This window comes from Pleurodeles waltl, chromosome 3_1, assembly GCF_031143425.1.
Source record: "Pleurodeles waltl isolate 20211129_DDA chromosome 3_1, aPleWal1.hap1.20221129, whole genome shotgun sequence".
Lineage (NCBI taxonomy): Eukaryota > Metazoa > Chordata > Amphibia > Caudata > Salamandridae > Pleurodeles > Pleurodeles waltl.
The window spans coordinates 626,713,983-626,733,192 of NC_090440.1; the positions used below are offsets into that span (position 1 = coordinate 626,713,983).

A 19,210-nucleotide genomic window follows, 5' to 3' on the forward strand; every position below is an offset into this window, starting at 1 on the left:
AATCCTAGAATTCGGGCACTTAGACCTCACACAGGAATGTATGGAGGTCATAAAACAGGCTAGAAAACCTACCACTAGACACTGTTATGCAAATAAGTGGAAAAGATTTGTTTATTACTGCCATAATAATCAAATTCAACCTTTACACGCATCTGCAAAAGAGATAGTAGGATACTTACTACATTTGCAGAAATCTAAACTAGCTTTCTCTTCCATTAAAATACATCTTACGGCAATTTCAGCTTACCTGCAAATTACGCACTCAACTTCATTATTTAGGATACCAGTCATAAAAGCGTTTATGGAAGGCCTAAAGAGAATTATACCACCAAGAACACCACCAGTTCCATCATGGAACCTCAACATTGTCTTAACACGACTCATGGGTCCACCTTTTGAGCCCATGCACTCTTGTGAAATGCAATACTTAACGTGGAAAGTTGCATTTTTAATTGCCATCACATCTCTAAGAAGAGTGAGTGAGATTCAAGCATTTACCATTTAAGAACCATTTATTCAAATACACAAAAATAAAGTTGTTCTACGGACCAATCCTAAATTTTTACCAAAAGTAATCTCACCATTCCACTTGAATCAAACGGTAGAATTACCAGTGTTCTTCCCACAGCCAGATTCTGTAGCTGAAAGAGCACTACATACATTAGACATCAAAAGAGCACTAATGTACTACATTGACAGAACAAAACTAATTCGAAAGACAAAACAACTATTTATCGCCTTTCAAAAACCTCATACAGGAAATCCTATTTCAAAACAAGGCATTGCTAGATGGATAGTTACGTGCATTCAAACCTGCTATCTTAAAGCTAAAAGAGAACTGCCTATTACACCAAAGGCACACTCAACCAGAAAGAAAGGTGCTACCATGGCCTTTCTAGGAAATATTCCAATGAACGAAATATGTAAGGCAGCAACATGGTCTACGCCTCATACATTTACCAAGCACTACTGTGTAGATGTGTTAACTGCACAACAGGCAACAGTAGGTCAAGCTGTACTAAGAACATTATTTCAAGCTACTTCAACTCCTACAGGCTGAACCACCGCTTTTTGGGGAGATAACTGCTTATTAGTCTATGCACAGCATGTGTATCTGCAGCTACACATGCCATCGAACGGAAAATGTCACTTACCCAGTGTACATCTGTTCGTGGCATTAGTCGCTGCAGATTCACTTGCGCCCACCCGCCTCCCCGGGAGCCTGTAGCCGTTTAGAAGTAGATCTTAAAAATGTGTACATTTGTAAATACATTACTTGAAACTTCATTATGTACATACGCATTCACTCCATTGCATGGGCACTATTACTAGCATACACAACTCCTACCTCACCCTCTGCGGGGAAAACAATCTAAGATGGAGTAGACGCCCATGCGCAATGGAGTCGAAATGGGAGGAGTCTCTCGGTCTCGTGACTCGAAAAGACTTCTTCGAAGAAAAACAACTTGTAACACTCCGAGCCCAACACCAGATGGCGGGATGTGCACAGCATGTGAATCTGCAGCGACTAATGCCACGAACAGATGTACACTGGGTAAGTGACATTTTCCATATGTTACCTGGCGGCAGTAGGAAGTTATAGTTAGATATTAGTTTACATAGAAAGTATTTCTTTACTTTGCTATATCTTTGCCGTTGTTTGAATCTTTATTAAATTTTCCAAAATAAATGTGCCCAAGGGTCTTGTTCTACATGGAAAGTTTTGGCACCCCCCACCCTCTTAATAAGAATCAAGGCCCGTGGAGGCGGTGGTCCCCGTTTTGCATAAGAGCCATGGGGGGGGGAGGGGTGGATGTACCCCACCTCCATTATTTACTAATTTAAAAATGAAGGTTTATGATTGGTTGAGAAGCCAGATTTTCCTGTGAACCTTCACGCTCTTTTGGGAGCGAGCGGCTTCTGCAAGCGCTCTAAATGGCTGGTTGTTGGAATGTTAGAAATGTGATGGCTACCATTGCCATTTACTGTGAAAAATTTGAGGTGTTGTGGAAATTATCTAAAAAAAGTTATATAAGAGGGCAGCTGAAAGGCGTGCTGCCCCCCTAAGTTTAGCAAGGAGGTGTTTATGGGATAACTACTGTGATGAAAATAAATTATATATATTGTTTTTAACTAATTTTTATCATCTTGTGGGACACTCACAAGGTCGTGAATAGTAAAAATGAGTAGATGAGTTCACAATACATTCTGTTGGTAGGAATGGATATTGTGGTCCTTGTTTTTGAGAGAAAGTGTGTAAGAGATAAGTACCATGATGAGCAGATGGTTAATCCTTACTTTAAAAGAATGTTAAGCTCTTGCGAGACTCTTGTGAGAGTTGGCAGAAAAAATAGACGAGAACAACCGGTTAAGGTGTTCCTGCTCTTACGAAAGTTTGTAAGAAGGAAAAAAGGAAAAGAGTACAAAGAACATAGATCATGAAATTATAGGGTAGCTCTGAATAGAATTATTTTAAAGTTTTCGGCAACTATAAAAAAAAATGTTTTTAAAATATATATTTTTATACATTTTTGGTATTTAAAGTTTATTTTAAAAGGTTTGGAACAAAAACATACAACATCATCACCTTAAAAACAAAAAGGAGAAAAACGTACAAAAAACTTTTATAAAACATATACTGCCTAGGGGGGCAGTTGTGCTCTTGGACAGGCTTGTCCTGGGCAGACCTGCTTGTCTCTGAAGAACAAATGATCTGCTTGCACAAGCTCCATTTAAAAAAAAAAAAAAAAAAAAAAAAAAAGCAGGTTTAATGTCTGCCTTTGCACTTATAACAGTGGCAGCCGGCAGTTTTAGTATGAGATTAAGGACTCTCACACTCATGCTTTCACACACACGCACATCCATTAACAACACTCCTCAACATTCAAACATACACGCATGCACCAAACATTAAAAAGATCTCCCTCTCCCCCCCCTCTCTCTCTCTCGCTCTCCTTCAGCCTCAGAGGTCCCAGGAGGGTTGGGACTGCTGCCTTCCCTCGCTGGCTGACCTTTGGTCAATGAGGGAAGGCAGCAGTCCCAACTTCGTCACAGAGTGGGATGGGGTCAGTGAGACTGCTGATCCACCCCACTCTGTGACGAAGTGACACTGATTGACACTCGCCCTGGGCGCTTCAGGGCTTAAACCTGAAGCGCCCAGGTTGAAGTTAGTGGATGATGCTTCCCTCGTCACCTGAGGGAGGGCCTCGAGGCACTTTGCTGAGCCGATGAGGTCACACCCACAGGAGCTGTGACCTCTTCAGCCCAGCAAAGTTCAGCTCAGGCAGCCAGGAGTCTGTGCAGATCGTGCATGTCTCTCTTGGCTGCCTGAACATGAAGAGTGTCTGTCAGGCTGACCTTTGTTCAGCCTGACCGGCACTCTTCATGAGGGGCAAAAGGTCGGCCGCACCTGACTTAGAACCTGCGCAGGCACAGTATCTCCTGAAGCAAATTATGTTGAAAGCCCTGCAGAGTCGTCTAACTCCGCAGCACGAGCCAACTACGCCTATGCAATCTTTTGCGGAAGCACAGAACTCTGGTGTCTACGTGTGCCTGTGATACTCATGCTATATTGTATATTTCTGTACATGCCACCTTGGCATCTGGCCTCATTTTTTAAAAAATTGCCACGCCAAGGATTCACTAGGTGGCTGAGCTGGTGCAGAAGCCCCCGGCCCTGAATCAGATGAAGACATCTTTCTCTTCAAAGCCAGACAGGAAAGGAGAACAGGCCAAATATGTCTTCTCTCACCAAAGCCCAAAAGTGAATTAGACCAAAAGGATGGAATTTACTACTTCTAAATAAAGACATCCATATGAACCAATCAGAATCCTTCCTAGGGTGTGCTTTTTCTGACCTCTTGTTAAAGCATCTCGCAAGACAGTAAAAAAATACTTCCTTTACATCTTCTATAAAACAGTGCACAATTCATTTTGTTCCTTAAGCAACATGTGTAATGTTCTATTTTGTTCGAAAGTATAGTAAAACTCTGTAATTAACTTCATTCTGAATGTACAATCTCGCAAGTGGTTTGTAAGAGCCAAGCAGGAAGTACATACCCCTCAAAGTCCTTGCAGGGGAAGGTGCATCCAGCTCTCACTAGTGTCTTTTGAGAGCCATCACTTTGAAAAAACAAAAGAATATCCAGTCACTACTCTATTATAGATTAGCATTAATAACAAATTAATTCACTTTAAAAAAAAAACTAGAAATTCACTGGAAAAAAACTAAGATTAAAGTAATGTTCTAGTTAGGTGTACTGGAATTGAAAAAAAAAAAGATTAAACTAAAGTGAGTTTCTCAGTGATAACGTTAACATTTTGAAGAAAAAAAACCATAAAGTTAAGCAGTTGTGGCTAGAACCATGTCATCACAGATGTCATAAGTAATGTCATAGAAGATGTCATGAGTGATGTAATATGTGAGGTTATAAGCAGTGCATGGCGTGGGTGTAAGTTATAATGATAATCGCTGAATTTCTGTGCTTTTTTTTTTTTTTTTAAAGTTCAAAACATTAGCGCTGTCACTAAGAAATTCACCTAACTATACCTTTACTTTAACCTTTGGTTTTTATCATTTTGTGGTAAAGGCATATGCGAGGTAATGACTGCATTGTAAGTGTTATTTCCTGTGTGTCATTAAATGGCAATCACAGGGGTTATTGTATATTCTACACTTGACTAACACACTTCCCCTACAAAACTTTGAAAGACTTTCTCTTAATTACTAAAACGTGTAGCCATTTGATACATATTTATTATTAATAACATTTCATACATGTATTTCAGTATTTTTGGTACTAAGCAGTGTGTCTTGTGTCCACTGTAAAACAAATTCCCATTGAAAACCTTGCTTTTCCGAGTCCGGTTGTTTTCATGTTTTGAAAGTTAGTGGCTGTGATTGACACGTACATCCGTGTAGTTGACATTTGCAAATTCAAAAAGATACTCCTTCTTTCTCGTTTTGTGGTTTGCTTATGGAATCTTCGATTTTTTCCCCCTGGAAACCAGAAGACCGCTATGGAAATTACTGTGAGTAAGAGGGGCGGTGTCAATAAATTATCAGTTTCCACAAGCGTGTAAGTGACCGAGGCTTCCATCGTTGGCCTCATGCGCGAGCAAGTAATAGAGCAGGTTACCTCATGTGCAGGAAGCAAGGGACTTGCATACTCAATTTTCGTTTAGTTAAAAATAAAGTGAATGACAAAACACAATAAAGTGTGTTCTCCCCAACTTCTTGGGGAAAGCGAACCATAATTAATGAAAGTTTATACTGTGACATAGGTATGAACAAATACCACAAAAGACAAGAATTGTTGCAAAGCTGTGCACTCAATGCAGCTTCTAGAAGTGTCTCTGCTCGTCTTCCAGCTGTGCAGCGTGAAGGAAGTAGTATTTTCTGTGCTTCTGGAGAAAATTAAAGACAAATTGAGCCTATCGAGGCCCAGAGCAATTTCTTAAGTCTTCAGGGAACCTTGCTTTATGCGGCATCCGTAGAACCACAATTTTAAAAGTACTTGGTCGCAATTGAGGCAAGTGTGCATACTTGTCACAAAAAACACAATACTGTATAAGATCAGTTTTGGCTCTGGGAACAGTGGGCCAACTGTAATAATAAACCTGATTCGTTCATCTCCGCAGCAACTGCTAGAAAACCGAGAAGCACGCAAGAAGCAACTTTGGAAACTAAGAAATTGCAACCAAAAAAGCTGCCAAGCAAGCATTCTCAGGAATGGCTCCTGAATTCTGGAAGTCTCTTCTAGTTGAAGTGAGATGTTAAAAATCACTATTAGACTTCCGCAAGACACTGAAAACAGACTCAATTAGACTGCATCTGGAATAACTTGCTATTAGCCGTATTGCTGTCTCTCTCCGTAAAGCAGTCTGTTTTTCTGTCCCTCTTCTCAGACGCTGCCTTTATGTAGGTTCGTCTCGTGCCCTGCTTGTAATGATTCCGAAGTTGGTTGAATCTGCTTTGATATGGTTGTCCAATTCATTGATTATTTGCAAATGCTGTGCATTATGTGTTTCCATTGTAACAGCACACGTTTACTGTTTAGTCTGGTGTGCTATCTAAGATGGATAATATAACCTATGGAATGATGAAACAATGAAAGCAACTTCGGTAAGGAGCCCTGACGTGACGTCAATAGCGGATTAACTGCAAAGTAACCTTGTGGGTGTGAGCCATTTAATTATGCTTGCATACAGCAAGGGGTAAAGGAAAGTTTCCGGAGTAGCACCCCCAGTTGCAACAAAGTCGAGGCATCCTAGCAATCCCGGGCACAGTGAGGGTTGGAACGTGGACAAGGTTTGTCTACTGTAAAGGCACATGGTGTTACTGGTATGCAGTATTGATGCTAATAAAACTGAACTTGGAGCGGGTTCAAAATGAAATAAAGGGAATACATGGGAATAGTGAGATTGTTAGATTAATGTGATTTTGAAAAATCAGGGTATGAGCAAAAGAAATAAAAGAATAACAAAAGAGAGGATAATCTGTGTGCACCATCTAGACTGGACATAATGCTTTAATGGTCGACTCCATGCCAAAGTGTGCATTGACTAGTTTAGATGTAAGGCTGGCAAACTGCTGAGACCTGACAAAGCTACCAGGGCGTATAGGGGGCCTAGAATAGTCATATCGGACAAGGATGACAACTGTAACCTATATGTGTATGTCCATTTTAGGGTGAAGGGGCCAAAGTGCATCACAGATCATACTGATTCACTGTTTCGGCAAACAAGTGTATCAAATCTCAGAACCGAGCAAGAGTGATGTCTTACAGATTGTGGTATCAGGAAAGCATCTCTTACTACAAATGTCAACAGCTGAGAAGTCACAGTACATCAGGGAGGTGATTAACGTGGTTGCACTTGAAAACTGATGTGTTGTGAAGATGTTTTTTGCCACTGCACAGGATATTTTAGCATTATCTGAGAGCCTAACTGCAGAAACATTATGCCCTACCCGTTCCTTCCTGCCCACCCACTGCTCCATAGCTCCACAAACCCCCTGCAGTACATACACAGATACAGTACAGTCACAGATGCGGTGCTGCTTCACAGTACAAAAAGCGCTTGCAGGCTACTTCAATTACATTTCTGTTTGAAAGGTTCAAAGGGGGTCCACCACCTTGAATCAGGAAATAAACAAAGGAGCCCACATCGTTCGCTAGGCATACATGGCAACTTATGCATCAGCATTAATGCACCACGTACCCACTGTGAGCGGCTACATCATCACACCTTTTTGAATCGGCGTTGACAAACCCAGTAGGTCACAAAAGCGAGACCTATTGGCTTTGCCAATGCTTCTTCTAACAGAAGCAATAAATCTGTTTTATAATTGTTTTAGTAATTAAACGTATAGCAAGAATGGTTTTTGGGGCTATTTATCAATTAATGCTGAATCTTCTTGGCGCTAATACATAACAAATTGCATGTTAAGAGACATGCATAAAAAAAGTTGCAGCTCTTTCTAAACTGGAGTAGTATGCATTCCGAGTTAAGGTAAAGTGGTAGGGAGTTCTGAGCGTTAGCAACTGCCACAGAAAGTGCCCTGTCTCCGAGGGTGACTAAACGAGATCTTGCCACCAACACGAACTATTGCTGGGACAGTGGAAACAGTCCTTGGAATCGTACCATGACAAAGTCTGTGCTAAGACGTCAGTGGATGTTTTGGTAGATGATTTGATGGACGATAATCCTAGCATTACCATTGTCCAGTCTGTATTGGACTTGGGCAGCAGTTGTTAACCTGTGCCCGTGAACCCCTGGACATTCATGATGCCAACTCGGCGGAGGGTGGAAGTGGAATCCTGCTCACAAATTGAATAATAATAAATGAATTAAGTGTATATAAATAAAGAAGCAAAATGTACATAGAACTTTTTAAAAAGTTCTGTAAATGTTAAGAATTTGAAATTGCAGATTAAAAATTAAGTTGGATTACTAAAATTGATTCGTGGTAGAAGTGCAACCGACAGAACACAGTATGGAAAATGGACGGCCTCAGGGTAATTTACAAAAGCTTTGATTTTCCCATTTCAGTTAAAAGGTTGATTGTTTTTATATTTGTGAATAAAATATTTTATTGTGTGTCTATTTGTTTGATGAATGCATGTTGCTTTATGTTTAGGTATTGTTTTGCAGTTCAAATCATTGACATTTCTTAATGGTTCAGTGCTGGTCCCCAGGATCCAGTAATGATTAAGTGAGGGACCACAGAGGTCAAAAGGTTAAGAACCACTGGCCTAGGGCATTATTGACAGGTACATGTACTTGCTTGTCAATAAAAGGGAATAGAGATCTCACAGTTCTAGTTTGCTCAAAGCAGGTTTTCGATACATTGGCTACTTCAAGGACAGGTTAGTAGTGAATGTGTACAGCCAAATTCCGGATTGATGTTGATGTTGGCATAGGTCCTTTAAGATGATGCCGATCAAGTTTTTGACCTCTGTTTTCATGTCTACTCAGATGGCCAGGATTTGGTTAGTGGTTTTGCTTGTGTGCAGTTTTGCAACTAGTGTAAGAGGAAGAGGCCATTCGATTTTTAGGGACTGTGTTTGGATAAGTATTTATTTTGCACGTGTTACTCATGCATCCTTCAGTATCACCGTGTCAGTGATGTTGGGGTTTGAGCTCACTTTTTCTTTACAGTCTTCAATTTGTCTGTAAAGTTACAGAAAGAAGTGTATGTCACAGGACCATATTGCAGAAACAGGTAGGGCCTACTGGAACAGTTGTCAAAATAGACCAGAAGGATGTGTGGACTTTACCACACCACTGGGCACTTAATTTGTAGGTGGAGGCAGAAAAGTAGGTGCAAGCAGAAGCTTCCGTATATAGTAAAATGGCATATGTTAACTGTATGTGAAGGACTAGTATGTTTGAAGAAGGAGGTTCCACTTGAATGGTAGAGAAAGAGATGCTATACTTGCAGTTTACGATGGCCTTTAAGTAACTAAAGGTCATGGAAGAGTGCTAATGGCTCGGTATTGATAGGCTGGTAGATGAGTACATTAGAGTTGCTTGGCATGGTAGAAAGATGTCCAAACGTTGATGATAGTGCAGAGGAACCTTGCGATTGTCTTTTGGATAACTTAGCAAATTATTTTTTAGGCACTTTAGAGGCTCTGTCACACGATTTCATGCATGACATTAGGCTACGCTCAAGTAATTTGAACGAGATGAGATTACTGAAGCTACTATGAAAACACTGTGCAAATTCGTCTGTAAATTTTTAGGTAACCCAGTGTTATAGAAATTAACAATAGGGAACTATATTTATTAAAACCTATTTGGGATTATTTACGGAACAGTAAAATTAAACAAGTACATTGTTCTTTATTCCATCCGACGATTGCCTGCGCAGTGGAGCGTAGTAATAAAACAGTGGAGGAGCATATTGCAGGAGTTAGTTAATTAAGCTTAATAAAGGGACTTGGAATTTTAGACTGAGGTTGGTTTCTGTCATTGTAAAGTTCTCCCAAGCCATCTGAGATTAGTGTGAGTAACTATTAGTAAAACTGTGGTTATGAGGATGTGAAGAGAGGAAACACATTCCGAATCATTCAAGATAGTGCAACAGTGTAGTTTGATACATTTTCAGTGATGCTCTAGGGTGGTGATCGAGCTTTTGAGGACGTGTCTGCTGTGTAGAAGTAAAGTATTAAGTTGAAAACAAGCTGATATGCATCGGCGCTATAGGTCAGATGCAATCACACGCTCTGTGGTCAATAGATAGGACCTGGCACTTGATGCACCGGCTAATGCAAGATTATGCAGACCCTGGAACATTGGGATGAAGCTGCACCTTTCCTGGTGGTCTCAAGCACTATTCCTGCGGAATGCTGGTAGTAAATCTGTGCCACAGAATAGAAAACAAGCTTGCCTTGGTGCTCACCTGCGTTTACGAATATCTAATATCAGTATCATACTCTTTACGATTCCTATTGCATAGGCAGTATTAAAATAATGACGTGAAATGTTCGAATGAACCCGAAACTCTGTAAATACAGTTGGCACATTGCATTCCTTAATTAATTTTAGCTTGTCTGTTACCTAACGAGCTAGAACCAATGCGTTGTGCTTGCCCCAAATAGACCATTCAACCTGCTCGATTTATCTCGTCTGAGTTGTACTATATCAAATGCAGCAGTTGCCTTGTATGAAATTATTTAACTTTGACAATTCATTTCGCAGGGGCCGTCGTTCATTCATTAGGAATGGTTCTGTAGTTGGAAACAGTAGCATGTAACACACGTATCCATTCGCCACCCCTGCTGCGCAACGTCCTTGTTGTATACCTTATATTTACTTCCTAATCTCAGATTGGAGTCTCTTTAGATTCTAGTCGTGTTTTGACAATGTTAATTAAATCTTACATTCCATCTATTTAAACACGGATTTTGAGTTCTTATAGAAATAATTCCTGTCACATGCACGTTCTTTTTTAGTTCCTGGTCGTCTAATTTATGGCATTCCCACCTTAAGGATCATGTAATATGTTAGATAACAAAACACCTGTATTTTGCACTCACAACTTATTGTTCTGCTAGGATGGAAATGTCTGAGACAGATGGGTGAGTTCAATTAACCACATTTATCATCCTTTTCTCTCTACTCATGATAGACTTTGAAATGTAGGCAGCAAATCTACTTTTTTTGTTGCAGAAAATCAGATTTCCTGTCTTTATTCCCTAGATCTGTGTGTAGATCCTGGGACCACCACGTGATTTTTCTTTTTTTGAAACACTTTATTAAACAATCGCTCAATCAGCAAATGTACAGCAGCAAACAGTAAAAGATATTGTTCACCATATGACATAGATAACTTTTGGGCAATCATTGTAAATGTCACAGCATGGCACCGACTCTTCCTCAGAAGACAGTTCCCCTCCATAAGAGCCAGAGACACATGTAGAACACTTTCAGACCTTCACAGCTTTCCCTCTGTTTACATGCCCCGGTAGTTCTTCCGTCCTCCCCAGACCTTTGTCCATTTGTGCGGTCAGTCCCTGCTGAGGTATACTGCGTGTTCAGCCCTTCAACACCAATCCAGATCCGTCTCACAATCATCCACATGCTGCATAAAAGGGGTCCTCCATGTCCTCACAATGTTACGCTTTGCCGCTGCCGCTGCTAGTACCAGCCAGGTCCTGTGGTACCTGGACCACTGCACCTCACGCGCAGTGCTGAGAAGGATCCATTTAGCCTCCAAAAGGCCTCCCTGTCCCATGACCCGGGTCATGATGTGTACCAATCCCTACCATATGATTTTTAATGCACTGCTGACTGCAAGCTAGCCTACTCCAAGACTAACACCCCGTTAGATTAGGATCAATATTAGTTTTCCTGTGTCTTCGATTATTTCCCACTTATGCATATCCTATTTTGCTATGTAGTTTGTTCCAAAAGAAGTTGGAAAATCTGCAGAGACAGCTGGCGGTGGAAGGCGCTGTGAGTTCTTCTCAGAGATGTGGACTCTTATACACACACCCTTAGTGAAATCCAGATGCTGGGGTATCTAATGGCCTCGGTGCCTATACGGGGTATCACCTCTCACTGTCATTTTCTAATTTCATAGTGCATTTCGTGTTGACTGTCCACACAGTAATGAGGAAACCAGACTGCTCTGTACTCTTGATAAATATGAAGCACTTAGAAGAACCAAGAGGGTGTTAGATGCTGTTTTATAACAATTGAGAAATTTACCTACAGTAGTGGAACAGGTGAATTTGAGATGTGGACTTGTGAAGCACTTTGAGGCTACCTCAAAGGTATGTGCGCGCTCCATCATGTAACAGTTTTCCATTTATCTGATTTCAATAGGCACTGCAAGCCCCAGCCTGCCATGAAAACCTAGTCAAAGTAGGCGGTTACATCCTAGGAGAGTTTGGAAATCTGATAGCTGGTGATCCGAGATCCAGGTACAGTGGTTTGTTTTCTTGGAGTTGGTGACAGTAGGTTAAAAGACTGTGGGGGAAGGGGGAAACGGGAGGTTTGCTAGATGGTTTATTGGTTTAATATAGGGCCTCATACTGCAATAGTATTCGAAGGCCATCCTTGTCAGTGTTTTCGGATGTTGACAATGTTAAATATTAGTGCTCTCCAATGACACCACAAAATTACCTACATTCATTCTCTCTCTCTCTCTCTCTCTCTCTCTCTCTCTCTCACACACACACACACACACACACACACACACACACACACACACCCACCCACCCTACAAATATATCGAATTGAAATAAATGCTAAATAAAAACTGCTTCTAGTTCTTATGATGAAATTATGGATGGACCCATGTACTGCTGTTGCATTAACTAGCAACTTTTGATTTTTGCACGCTTACAGGCAGCTTTTAATCCATGCTTTATATGTTTAAGTCCCCTGATTCAGTTCAACCTTCTGCACTCCAAGTTCCACCTCTGCAGTGTCCCCACGCGAGCGCTGTTGCTGTCGACCTACATCAAGTTCGTGAACCTGTTCCCGGAAATCAAGAGCACCATTCAAGATGTGCTTCGGAGTGACAGCCAGCTGAAGAACGCAGACGTGGAGCTGCAGCAGCGAGCTGTGGAGTACCTACGGCTCAGCACCATAGCCAGCACAGACATCCTGGTAAGCAGTGCACGCCTGCGTGGTCTGCATCTTTGCAAGAACTGCACGATTTCATTCAGCAGGTTAAGAATTCGAGGACTTTCAGTGCTGGCGCTCACAGCAGGTGTTGTCGGACACGGCAGGGCCATTTGTAATCATGAAATGTTAAGGCCCACGGTCCACAAATGGCATGATTGTGTCCAGATGGAGATTAGTCGTGGAGTAACGAAAGTGTGGCATATTGAAGAGGGTGCCCCAAGTTGTTAGTCTGAAACGTCATTGTGATGCAACCAGTCTTCTTAAGTTTTGGGGTCTGGTGGCACAGCCACTAAACGAGGAAGTGTGTTGCAGTAATGTTAAGAGGGGTCTTTGACGCAGAAGTGAGTTAAACATACTAGCATGCTTCCCCCACCAAATGTCTCCTGCTACAGAGGGCAGTCACGGCAGCGTACTCCGGGATACTTCCATGCCTATTGCCCTCAGCAAGGCACAGTGATTCATGGGATGCAGGCTGATGCATACAACTGGCAGCATCCCTAGTCAGTGCTGTAAAGGTTTATGACCTAGTGCCTGCTGTCTGGCGACCCCTCCCGCAGCACTCGTCAATAGTGCAGCATGGCACTCTTCTCTCAATGCCTTGTGGCTAATGCCCAGCCACTCTCACAGGCCGAAAACCTGATTCATAGCTTCCTCACCCCCGGTACAAACTAAAGCGAATAAGAAAATCTGTATAGAAGTCATTAGAAGAAGGGCAGTTTGCGTCTTTTGTTGTGTATGATGTTGTTTTAGTGGTAGTAAATAATAATGTGTTCGATGGCATCTGTCGCTGTAGATACGCATGTTCTGCAATAGCTCGCCATCTGGTGTTGGGCCGGAGTGTTACAAGTTGTTTTTCTTCGAAGAAGTCTTTCGAGTCACGGGACCGAGTGACTCCTCCTTTTGTCTCCATTGCGCATGGGCGTCGACTCCATCTTCGATTGTTTTTTTTCCGCCATCGGGTTCGGACGTGTTCCTGTCGCTCCGAGTTTCGGAACGGAAAATTAGCTAATTTCGGAAGATTTTCGTCGGTATTGTTGCGTTCGGGATCGGCGTACTTACATTCAACACCGCATCGAAGATCGAAGAGCTCCGGTGCCCTTCGGGGTAGTTTTTCGATCCTCCGTCGGGGCCTGGTCGGACCGACCGCGTGCTGAAGAACGCCGATGGAACGGACCCCGTTTCGTTTCTGCCCCAAATGCCACAATAAATACCCCTACACAGACCAACACTTGGTCTGCAACCTGTGCCTGTCACCTGAGCACAGCGAAGACTCCTGCGAGGCCTGTCGTGCGTTCCGGTCCCGAAAAACACTCCGAGACCGTCGAGCCAGAAGACTTCAGATGGCGTCCGCACCGACAGCCCAACGGGAGTTCGAGGAACAGGAAGAGGAAGGTACCTTCTCGATCCAAGACTCAGACTCCGAAGGATTCGACGATACACAAACCGTGAGTAAGACGTCGAAAACCACACAGAGAAACATTTACAAGGCCCAGGGGACGCCACTGCCACCAGGCCATGGCTCAACCCATAAATTCGGTGACCGACCGTCGGCACCGAAAAAGGCCCAAACAGTGCCGAGATCGTCCGACTCCGGTCGAGACACCGGCACGCAGCCTTCTCGGGACCGAGAAAGTGCTGGAGACAAGCCTCGACACCGAGATGCCGGTGTGGACACGGCTCGACGCCGAGACAGCGGCACCGAAACAGATCGACGCCGAGAGGTTTCGGCCCCGAAAAAGAAAAAAGTCACCTCGGAGCCGAAAAAACACGCAGACAAAGTTTCCATGCCGAAACAAACTGCAAGCGACCCAGCTTCAGGCTCTTATACAGAAGAGCACTCGCTAACCTCCCAAATGCAGAAGCATAGGTTTGAGGAAGAGCTACAAGCAACTGATGTGGACCATACGCAAAAGCGTATCTTCATTCAGCAGGGGACAGGAAAAATAAGCACCCTTCCCCCCATTAGGAGAAAGAGGAGGTTGGAGTTCCAGACGGAACAAACACCACAACCAAAAGTGGTGAAAAGAGTTACACCACCACCCTCTCCTCCGCCCGTGATTGACGTTTCACCAGCACAAACTCCATCACACTCCCCAGCTCACACCTCCATGAGCCAGGGTGACCAAGATCAGGACGCATGGGACCTATACGATGCCCCAGTGTCAGATAACAGCCCGGAGGCATACCCTACAAAGCCATCTCCACCAGAAGACAGCACCGCGTACTCTCAGGTGGTGGCTAGAGCAGCACAATTTCACCACGTAAGCCTCCACTCAGAACAGGTCGAGGATGATTTCTTATTCAACACACTCTCCTCCACCCACAGCTCATACCAAAGCCTGCCTATGCTCCCTGGTATGCTCCGGCACGCAAAAGACATATTTAAGGAGCCGGTCAAGAGTAGGGCAATCACACCAAGGGTGGAAAAAAAGTATAAGCCGCCTCCTACGGACCCGGTTTTCATCACTACACAGCTGCCACCAGACTCTGTTGTTGTAGGAGCAGCTAGGAAAAGGGCCAACTCCCACACATCTGGAGATGCACCACCCCCAGATAAAGAAAGCCGCAAGTTCGATGCAGCTGGTAAAAGAGTCGCAGCACAAGCTGCAAACCAGTGGCGCATCGCGAACTCCCAGGCACTACTTGCGCGCTATGACAGAGCCCACTGGGACGAGATGCAACATCTCATTGAACATCTGCCCAAGGACTTACAAAATAGGGCAAAGCAAGTGGTCGAGGAAGGACAGACCATTTCCAACAACCAGATCCGCTCCTCCATGGACGCTGCAGATACAGCTGCACGGACAATTAATACATCTGTAACTATCAGAAGGCATGCATGGCTCCGAACGTCTGGATTTAAACCAGAGATTCAACAAGCAGTTCTCAATATGCCTTTTAATGAAAAGGAACTGTTCGGTCCAGAAGTGGACACAGCGATTGAGAAACTCAAAAAAGATACGGACACTGCCAAAGCCATGGGCGCACTCTACTCCCCGCAGAGCAGAGGGAATTACAGCACATTCCGTAAAACGCCCTTTCGAGGGGGGTTTCGAGGTCAAAGCACACAAGCCAGCACCTCACAAGCCACACCGTCCAGTTACCAGGGACAGTATAGAGGAGGTTTTCGGGGACAATATAGAGGAGGGCAATTCCCTAGAAATAGAGGAAGATTTCAAAGCCCCAAAGCCCCTACTACTAAACAGTGACTCACAGGTCACTCACCCCCTCCACACAACACCAGTGGGGGGAAGAATAGGTCATTATTACAAAGCATGGGAGGAAATCACTACAGACACTTGGGTTCTAGCGATTATCCAACATGGTTATTGCATAGAATTTCTACAATTCCCTCCAAACATACCACCAAAAGCACAAAATTTAACAACACACCATTCCAATCTCCTGGAGATAGAAGTGCAGGCACTATTGCAAAAGAATGCAATCGAATTAGTGCCAAACACACAAATAAACACAGGAGTTTACTCACTGTACTTTCTGATACCAAAGAAGGACAAAACACTGAGACCAATCCTAGACCTCAAAGTAGTGAACACTTTCATCAAATCAGACCACTTCCACATGGTCACACTACAAGAAGTATTGCCATTGCTAAAACTGCACGACTACATGGCAACTTTAGACCTCAAGGATGCTTATTTCCATATACCAATACACCCATCGCACAGGAAATACCTAAGGTTTGTATTCAAAGGAATACATTACCAATTCAAGGTACTGCCTTTCGGATTAACAACCGCACCAAGAGTCTTTACCAAATGTCTAGCGGTAGTCGCAGCACACATAAGAAGGCAGCAGATACATGTGTTCCCATATCTAGACGACTGGCTAATCAAGGCCCATTCGTTAATAGAGTGCTCAAATCACACAAATCATATCATACAAACCCTCTTCAAACTAGGGTTCACTGTCAATTTCACAAAATCCAAAATTCTGCCACGCAGGGTACAACAATACCTGGGAGCCATAATAGACACATCAAAAGGAGTAGCCACTCCAAGTCCACAAAGAATTCAAAATTTCAACACCATCATACAACGCATGTATCCAACACAAAAGATACAAGCAAAGATGGTATTACAACTCCTAGGCATGATGTCATCATGCATAGCCATTGTCCCAAACGCAAGACTGCACATGAGGCCCTTACAACAATGCCTAGCATCACAGTGGTCTCAAGCACAGGGTCACCTTCTAGATCTGGTGTTAATAGACCGCCAAACTTACCTCTCGCTTCTGTGGTGGAACAACATAAATTTAAACAAAGGGCGGCCTTTCCAAGACCCAGTGCCACAATACGTAATAACAACAGATGCTTCCATGACAGGGTGGGGAGCACACCTCGGTCAACACAGCATACAAGGACAATGGAACATACATCAAACAAAACTGCATATCAATCACCTAGAACTTCTAGCAGTTTTTCAAGCACTAAAAGCTTTCCAACCAATAATAGTTCACAAATACATTCTCGTCAAAACAGACAACATGACAACAATGTATTATCTAAACAAGCAGGGGGGGACGCACTCCACGCAGTTAAGCCTGCTAGCACAAAAAATTTGGCATTGGGCAATTCACAACCAAATTCGCCTAATTGCACAGTTTATACCAGGGATACAAAATCAACTCGCAGACAATCTCTCTCGAGATCACCAACAGGTCCACGAATGGGAAATTCACCCCCAAATTCTGAACACTTATTTCAAACTCTGGGGAACACCTCAGATAGACTTGTTTGCGACAAGGGAGAACGCAAAATGCCAAAACTTCGCATCCAGATACCCACACAAACAATCCCAAGGCAATGCCCTATGGATGAACTGGTCAGGGATATTTGCTTACGCTTTTCCTCCTCTCCCTCTCCTTCCTTACCTGGTAAACAAACTCAGTCAAAGCAAACTCAAACTCATATTGATAGCACCAACTTGGGCAAGGCAACCCTGGTACACAACGCTGCTAGACCTATCAGTGGTACCCTGCATCAAATTGCCCAACAGGCCAGATCTGTTGACACAGCACAACCAAAAGATCAGACACCCAGATCCAGCATCGCTGAATCTAGCAATCTGGCTCCTGAAATCCTAGAATTCGGGCACTTACAACTTACCCAAGAATGTATGGAAGTCATAAAACAAGCAAGAAGGCCATCCACCAGGCACTGCTATGCAAGTAAATGGAAGAGGTTTGTTTGCTACTGCCATATTAATCAAATACAACCATTACACACAACTCCAGAACATGTAGTGGGTTACTTGCTTCACTTACAAAAATCTAACCTAGCTTTCTCTTCCATTAAGATTCACCTTGCAGCAATATCTGCATACCTGCAAACTACCTATTCAACTTCCCTATATAAAATACCAGTCATTAAAGCATTCATGGAGGGCCTTAGGAGAATTATACCACCAAGAACACTACCTGTTCCTTCATGGAACCTAAATGTTGTCCTAACTAGACTTATGGGTCCACCTTTTGAACCCATGCACTCCTGCGAAATACAGTTCCTAACCTGGAAGGTGGCATTTCTCATCGCCAGTACTTCCCTAAGAAGAGTAAGCGAGATTCAGGCATTTACTATACAGGAACCTTTTATACAACTACACAAAAATAAAGTCGTCCTAAGGACCAATCCTAAATTTTTGCCAAAGGTTATTTCACCGTTCCATCTAAATCAAACAGTGGAACTTCCAGTGTTCTTTCCACAGCCAGATACCGTAGCTGAAAGGGCACTACATACATTAGATGTCAAAAGAGCATTAATGTATTACATTGACAGAACAAAAAACATCAGAAAGACTAAACAACTCTTTATTGCATTTCAAAAACCTCACGCAGGAAACCCAATTTCAAAACAAGGTATAGCCAGATGGATAGTTAAATGCATCCAAATCTGCTACCTTAAAGCTAAACGACAGCTGCCCATTACACCAAGGGCACACTCAACCAGAAAGAAAGGTGCTACCATGGCCTTTCTAGGAAACATCCCAATGCAAGAAATATGTAAGGCAGCCACATGGTCTACGCCTCACACATTCACCAAGCACTACTGTGTAGACGTGTTATCCGCACAACAAGCCACAGTAGGTCAAGCTGTATTAAGAACATTATTTCAGACTACTTCCACTCCTACAGGCTGATCCACCGCTTTTGGGGAAATAACTGCTTACTAGTCTATGCAGAACATGCGTATCTACAGCGACAGATGCCATCGAACTGAAAATGTCACTTACCCAGTGTACATCTGTTCGTGGCATCAGTCGCAGTAGATTCGCATGTGCCCACCCGCCTCCCCGGGAGCCTGTAGCAGTTTGGAAGTTACCTTCAATTATTTATATATGTATCATCTCAACCTTAAATAGGTGCATACCTAGTCACTCCATTGCATGGGCACTATTACTACAATTCAACTCCTACCTCACCCTCTGCGGGGGAAAAACAATCGAAGATGGAGTCGACGCCCATGCGCAATGGAGACAAAAGGAGGAGTCACTCGGTCCCGTGACTCGAAAGACTTCTTCGAAGAAAAACAACTTGTAACACTCCG

General features: G+C 43.1%; 1 protein-coding gene across 2 annotated transcripts in view; it reads left to right on the plus strand.

Moving 5' to 3' along the window:
• Positions 1-19,210, plus strand: part of AP2A2 (adaptor related protein complex 2 subunit alpha 2) — a 308,871-nt gene that overhangs the window by 193,868 nt on the left and 95,793 nt on the right. For both annotated transcript variants that reach the window (XM_069223134.1, XM_069223136.1), the window contains exons 12-13: positions 11,836-11,933; positions 12,393-12,624. In XM_069223134.1, coding sequence (XP_069079235.1) covers positions 11,836-11,933; positions 12,393-12,624 — 330 coding nt within the window. The remainder of the gene's footprint in view (positions 1-11,835; positions 11,934-12,392; positions 12,625-19,210) is intronic.